This window comes from Hemiscyllium ocellatum, chromosome 1 (assembly GCF_020745735.1).
Source record: "Hemiscyllium ocellatum isolate sHemOce1 chromosome 1, sHemOce1.pat.X.cur, whole genome shotgun sequence".
In the NCBI taxonomy this organism is placed as follows: domain Eukaryota; kingdom Metazoa; phylum Chordata; class Chondrichthyes; order Orectolobiformes; family Hemiscylliidae; genus Hemiscyllium; species Hemiscyllium ocellatum.
The window spans coordinates 49,012,789-49,020,406 of record NC_083401.1 but is presented as its reverse complement, the minus strand read 5'-3'; the positions used below and the strand labels follow the sequence as shown (position 1 = coordinate 49,020,406).

At 39.4% G+C, this 7,618-nt stretch overlaps 1 protein-coding gene across 2 annotated transcripts in view; it reads right to left on the bottom strand.

Annotated features, from left to right (window-relative positions):
- Positions 1–1,081: 1,081 nt before the first annotated feature.
- Positions 1,082–7,618, bottom strand: part of LOC132834096 (mucosa-associated lymphoid tissue lymphoma translocation protein 1-like) — a 98,445-nt gene continuing 91,908 nt past the window's right edge. For both annotated transcript variants that reach the window (XM_060852775.1, XM_060852859.1), the window contains exon 16: positions 1,082–3,497. In XM_060852775.1, coding sequence (XP_060708758.1) covers positions 3,000–3,497 — 498 coding nt within the window. In that variant the 3' untranslated portion in view covers positions 1,082–2,999. The remainder of the gene's footprint in view (positions 3,498–7,618) is intronic.

The window sequence follows — 7,618 nt, the reverse complement described above, 5'->3', positions numbered from 1 at the left end:
ACATTTGTCTGGATTTAACTCCATGTGCCATTTCTGTGCCCAAGTCATCAATCTATCTATATCCTGTAGTATCTTTTCATAGTCATTGACACCAGCAGCAACCCCATCAACCTTTGTGCCACCTGAAAATTTACTAATCAGAGCACTCATATTTTCCTCCTGATCATTTATATATACTACAAGCAACAGAGGACCGAAGACTGATCCCTTTGGAATACCATTAGTTACCAGTCTCCACTCTGAAAAAACACCCTTCCACCCTCTGTCTTCAATGACCAACTCAGTTTTGTATCCACCCAGCCAGCCCACCCTGAATCTTATGTGATTTTAGTTTGTGTACCATCCTGCCATGTGGGACATTATCAAATGCCTTACTAAAAGCCATATAAACTATATCTATAGCCCTTCCCACATCAATTATCTTTGTTACCTGTTCAAAAAAATCCAATCAGGTTGGTGAGACATGACCTTCCCCATACAAAGCCCTACAGCCTGTCACTAGTCCATTTTTTCCCAAATGTGCATATATCTTATCCCTCAGTATCTTCTCCAAGAGTATTTTAAGACCTCTTCTTCTGTAATGTGGAATCGTTTCAACACACATCACTATTTATTTCTGAGTTCCCTAGCTTTGTTCTTTCTCCACAAGAAATAGTGACGTGTAATATTTGTTTAGGATCTCACTCACCTCCTGCAGTCCCACACATAGATGTCCTTGTTGATTTTTAAGGGGCCCCATTGTCTCTCTAGTTACTATTTTGCCCTTCAGAATAATCATATTGGAGAGTGGAGCATAAAGGGAAAAAAAAACTATGGGAGCCTGTTAGAAAGGCACAAAGTGAATCATAGTAGACTTAAATATATATGCAGGCTGGAAAAGTAAGATAGGCGAAAGCAGCCTGGCTGCTGAGTTCATGGAATGCTTTCGGGGTTGTTTCTTAGATCAGCATCTTCTGGAGCAGACTATACCAGACCTCACATGTATCAATGAAGTATGTGTGCCTTTGCTATAAGATTATAAGCCCTATGTCAGAAACCACAATATGATTTAATTCTACATTCAGATTGAGGGAGAGAGGAGTGAATTTGAGACTATTTTTAATAACTTATACAAGGGCAAAAATGAGGCCATGAAAGGAAAGCAAGAAAAAGTGAGTTAGCAAATTATATTAAATGATGGTTCAACACAAAGTTTCAGGTTGGTGACTGTCCTGGTCACACTTGTATTGTGTTACATACATGGAGAGATCCTAAATGGTTTAAAGAGAACAAACTTATAGTTTCACTCCACAGTGTACAATAAAACAATCACCCTTACAATGTGTCATCTGTGATATTCTTGTATTTGAAACTAAAACCTCACTTCATCTATGACACTACTATGTGCACTACTTTCTGGAATGTCAATGCAATGATTTCTATTTTCATTCTAACATAAATATTGGAATACACTTAATGGATTATGCTGCTGAAAAGAGATTAATTATCTGCCCAGAGACCCCTGAAGTTGGCAAGACCGGGTTCATAGGGTAGTTAGTTAAGGTAGTTGGTTGTTTTTGAAATTAGATTAGATTAAGTTACCTACAGTATGGAAACAGACCCTTTGGCCCAAGTCCATACCGACCCTCCGAAGGGTAACCCACCCAGAGCCATCTCCCTGTCCTGTATTTACCCCTGAATAATGCACCTAACACTATGGGCAATTTAGTGTGGCCAATTCACCTAACCCATACATCTTTGGATTGTGGGAGGAAACCCACACAGACACGAGGAGAATGTGCAAACTCCATGCAGAGAGTCACTCGAGGTGGGAATCAAACCCGGGTCCCTGGCACTATAATGTCGCAGTGCTAATCACTGTGCTACTCAATTGCTGATGCAGGAAATCTCACAACCTTTAAACGTACTTGAACGAGCAACTGAAAGGTTTTAACATTCAAGGCTATGGGACAAGTGCTGGAAAGTGGGACTCGGAGATAGAGAGTAGTTTTGGCAAAGTGCTTCTTCTTTACTGCATGATTCTATGAGTCTAATGTGAGTGACTGATGAATAAATCTATTGTGCCCTCATTGTAATTAAATCAAAATTAACTCCAGCATCTCTTGATCTAACCTTCCCTCTTTGGATTTTAAAACTATGTGACCTGTTCCCTAACTATATTACTTTCCTTCTACAGTCTGGAAATGTTTAAATTCAATTTTAGATTCTCCTTATCACCATTGTCTGATTTATGAATACTTTGACATTCATGCCTTCTGCATTATAGACCATGGTCCTTCTGCTAAAACTGCCAATAAATTATGAATGCATGCAAGTAATGTATGTCTGATGCAGCAGAGAAAACAATTAAAGGATGATACAGTCATTGACAACAGTAAGGGCGGCATGGTGGCACAGTTGTTAGCACTGTTGCCTCACAGGGCCAGAGACCTGGGTTCATTTCCTGCCTCAGGCGACTGACTGTGTGGAGTTTGCACATTCTCCCCGTGTCTGCGAGGGTTTCCTCCGGTTTCCTCCCACAGTCCAAAAATGTGCAGGTTAGGTGGATTGGCCATGCTAAATTGCCTGTAGTGTTAGGTGAACGGGTAAAATGTAGGGGAATGGGTTTGGGTGGGTTGCGCTTCAGTGGGTTGGTGTGGACTTGTTGGGCTGAAGGGCCTGTTTCCACATTGTCAGTAATCAAAATAAATCTAAGTAATGGTTAATTCCCACCATAATATTTAAATGTCATTCTTTCACACACAGCCGCATGGAAGGCATCCTGAGGATGGGTGGAAAACAGCTGATAACCTTCAAGGTGGCCCAAGTCTATGTAATTGTTCACAAATGCCCAACTGTCCAGCATTATAATTGTGCAGATAATGGAAAATACATTGGACAGCCTCATCATTGGTGCATCACTCAAATGGAGATAGTCTACATTTTGTTTCTTCCAGTGGGAGCCAGTATTGTTCCAGTGGACAATCCTCCTCAGTATATTCCGGACAATTGTTTGCATGTTAATGCTCAGTGAATTGAAGACAGGTATTGAAGTCAGACTGCAGATCATTGATGTCATTCTCAACAGGAATATTGATCTCTCTTACGCTGCCACTGCAGAAATGTGGTCTTTGACTCCAATCTGACATACATGTATACGTGTTGTATTTACAGTTGTCAGCAGGAATGGTGCAGCCTACTGCACCCATCATGGATGAATTTGGGTTGTAGACTCCGAGGTGAGAGTTAGCTTGATAATGTTGGTTGTGGTGGTAATGCTCAAATTCGGGACTGTAAGCCATGCTTCGCACTGGGCTGTGGGATGGGCTGTGCACTGGGCTGTGCAATGGGCTGTGAGGCATAGGACAGGTCACTAGGCAGCTGTTTCTCCTAATGGTGCGATGGATATCCAGTTTTGCAATGAGTGGCTTTCCTACATCTACCTCCTTGGCCTCTTCTACAGATTCATCAAGTCCTTGATATCGATAACGGAGGCAGGCTGTGAAGATCAGTCGTTCCTACAGCAGAAGAACATGAATTTACATTTGTTTTATCTCTATCACTTTTCTTCAAGAAGCTAAACATAACAAACAAACGATGAGTTGAAGCAGGAAATTGAATAGTATTCCAAAATTTATAACTGAAACTTTCTAACTCAAAATTTATAACTCAAGACAAGCTTCTCAAGTTTATAGTGTTGCATGCTTTCAATGAGGCACTTATGGTATGCTAATCTTGTATAATTGCATAGTAATTTAAAACGTTAAAAGATCCAAGGCTGACATTTATGTGCCAAAGAGTGGCAAAAACCACCAGGGAGTTCTTTTAAGCTTCTCCTTTTAAGCTTTCTTTGATCTTTGGGGAAACATTGGCTAAAATCCCACCTTTTTTTTTTAAGCATGAACTTGCTCATGTTAAGACAGAAAAAGAATACAGATTTCCTGAAAAATGTTATTACATGAATAAAAATTTATATCATTTTCTAAAATGGAATTGTTCAGGTGGAGCATTATGACCTTGTCACGTATTTCAACAAGAAAACACTCTTGTAGATTGTTGTGACATCTGAAGCGACAATTTTGCTAGCAGTAACACAAATGTTTTAATTCCGATTATATATCAAATATACATATAAACTACACAGGAGGCGAAGGTCTTGAGATATTATTGTTGGAGTGTTAATCCAGAGACCCAGGAAATGTTCTGAGGATCTTGGTTTGAATCTCGCCATAGTAGATGGTAGAATTTGCATTCAATAAAAATCTATAATTAAGAGTCTAATGTTGACCAAGAACCCATTGTCGGTTGTCAGGAAAAAGATTTTTGATCTTTCTCACTGGGGTCAGAGAGTACAAAAGCAAGGAAGTTATGTTAAACTTGTATAAAACACTGGTCTGGCCTCAACTGGAGCAATATGTCCAATTCTGGCTACTACACTTTACCTAATAGCTTCACTTCCTTCTGCGAGAGCAGATAAGATGAATGAGATTCTATCCAGTGATTAGGAACTTCAGTACAATAAAAAAAACTGCAGAAGTTGAGGCATTTCCTTTTGGAAGAGAAGGTTGAAGGGAGATATTCAGACTTATGAGTGATATGGAAAATATTGATTGGAAGGAACTGCTCTCAATAGTGAAAAAATTGAGAATTAGAGAACACAAATTTAAAGTAATGAACAAATGAAACAATAACGATGTGAAGAGAGAGATTTTCATGCAGCAAGTTTGGAATGTACTGCCTGTGTGTGTTGTGGAAACAAGCTCACTTGAAGTATTCAAGAGGGAATTAGATTATCTGAAGAGAAAGAAAGTGTAGAGGGTGGTAAAAGAATGGTATTAGGAAAATGGAAATATAACCTTTAGAGGACCTGCACAGATTGTGGCAGGCTGAATGGTTACAGAATGAAAGAAGATCATTCCGTCATAGCGTGGTTCACCAAATTGCTCTGTCATTCAGTAAAGTCATGGCTGATCGGTTATCTAATTTTACACGATCACCTTTGCACATTCCTGTAAACTTTTGGTTAACAAAAATTGATCAGTCTCAGATTTTAAATTTTTAATAAATAATTGAACTTCAATTGTTGCTTTCAGAAGAGAGCTCCGGACTTCGACAGTCTTTCTAGTATGGAACCGTTTCCTAACTGAAAGGTCTGGCTTTGGTTTTTAGTGAACACTCTCAGCCGGAATAGTTTCCAGCTATCCTGTCCTTATCCTTTAACGTCTTGAAAACTTGAATCTAATCAACCCTGATCTTTCTGAATTCTATGGACTGAAGACCCAGTTTGTGTAATCTCTCCTCATAATATAACTCTTACAGTCCGGGTATCATTCTGATAAATTTGCACTGCACTTCTTCAAGACCGACAGATTCCTCTTAATGAGTGCTATCTGGAACTACACAAGGTGCTTCAGGTGTGGTTTATCTAGAGCAGTGAATAACTCCATTCTATCATGTTTCATTTGATTTGAGACTTTTAGGTAGTTGTGAAACTAAAAGAATTCACCAGATGATCCATTTGCCACAAAATATCCAGTTCCTCAACCTGTTCTAGTATTCATGGCATTTAAGTGGATATATCAATTGAGGTTCTCATCAACGGTGATACTCAAGGTGTTGATAGTAAATGATTTGGGCATTTCAGAGAGGGTGGTTAAGCTTCTTCTCGTTGTCATTGATTATTGTTTGCTTTTTTGGTGGAACCTGGATATTGTCCAGTGCTTTCTGCATGCTGGTACAGACTGTGTTTCGTTATCTGAGAAAAATGTGAATGGGACTGAAAACTGTGCAATGATCAGTGAATATCCCCACTTTTGACCTTATTGTGGAATATTCTCCACATGTCTGGCCAAATGCAGCTCCAACAACTCTCAAGATGCTTGACACCATCCAGGACAAAGCAGCCCACTTGACTGACATCCACAAACATTATGTTCCCTCACTGCCGGACACTCAGTAGCAGCATTGTGTATTATCTCCAAGACAAACTGCAGAAATTCACCAGAGATCCTGAAACAGCACCTTCCAAATCAATGACCACTACCTTTTAGAAGGACAAGGGCAGCAGCAGATACCAACCTTGCAAGTTCCCCTCCAAGCTACTCACCGTCTTAACTTGGAAATGTATCAGCCTTCTTTCTGTCTTAGTGGGTCAAAGTTCTGGAATTCCCTGCCTAAGGGCATTGTGGGTCTATCTACAGAACATGGACTACAGAGTTTCATGAAGGCAGCTCACCACCACCCTCTCAAGGACAACTAAGGATGGGTCATATATGCTGGCGCAGCCAGTGATATCTACAGCCTGTGAGTAAACTGAAAAAAAAGGCATAATTGCCAAAATTGATGATGACATAAAGATAGGTGTAAAATTAAGATGTGAAGAGGACTTGAGCATGCCATCAAAATATATCGATAGGTTGAGTGAGTAGGCAGAGATCTGACAAATGGAATATAATATGTGGAGTTGAAAAATTGCCCATTTTTGCCAGAAGAATATAAAAGATGCATATTACACAAATGGTGAGAGATTGAGGAGCTCAGAAATGCAGAGTAATCTGGGGGGGGGCTTAGTTCATGAATCATCAAAGGTTAGTATACATAAACAGCAAGCAGTTAAAGAAAATTAATAGAAATTTATTGTTTATTGTGTGTAAGGAACTAAAACAAAAATTGCTGGAGAGATTCAGCAGGTCTGACAACATCTGTGGAGAGAATATGAAATTATCATTTCAGGTAAAAACAATGACTGCAGATGCTGGAAACCAGATTCTGGATTAGTGGTGCTAGAAGAGCACAGCAGTTCAGGCAGCATCCAAGGAGCAGTAAAATCAATGTTTCGGGCAAAGGCCCTTCATCCTGTATTCCTGATGAAGGGCTTTTGCCCGAAATGTCGATTTTACTGCTTTTTGGATGCTGCCTGAACTGCTGTGCTTTTCCAGCACCACTAATCCAGAATTATCATTTCAGGTCCAGTAACCATTCTTCAGAACTGAAAGTAGAGAGGTATACAGCACTGGTAAGACCACACATCAGTTCCGAAGATGAGTCATGACTCAAAATGTTAACTCTGTTTCTTGCTCCTTGGATACTGTCAGATCTGTTGAGTTTCTCCAGCACTTGTGATTTTATTTCATATTGTCATCATCTGTAATATTTTGTTTTTAATTGGCAAAACCATTTCTGGAAGACTGGATGTAAATGCATTGGGAGCAGTTCACAGAAATTACCAGTCTAATACCTGGAACAGGTATGTTGTCTTATGAGGAAAGATTGACAGATTAAGAGCATATCTGCTGTTGTTTAGATGAGTAAGGGACAAATTTGATTGAAGTATATAAAATCTTGAGTGATCTAGTCAGGGTGCATGTGGGAAGGAGGTTCCCTCTTGTGAAAGAATTTAGAAATATTAGTAATTGTTTAAAATTAAGGAGTTGTCCATTTAAGATGAAGGTAAAGAGTTTTTTATTTCCTTACTGAGCATTGAGTGTCTTTGGAACTGTATTCTTGAAAAAAAAACGGTGAAAGCAAAGACATTAGAAACTTTCAAGGTACAGGTATATAGATTCCTCATAAGCAAGTGTGTGAATGGTTATTAGGAGGAGGTGGGAACATGAGTAATCAGATCAGCCTTGATATTACT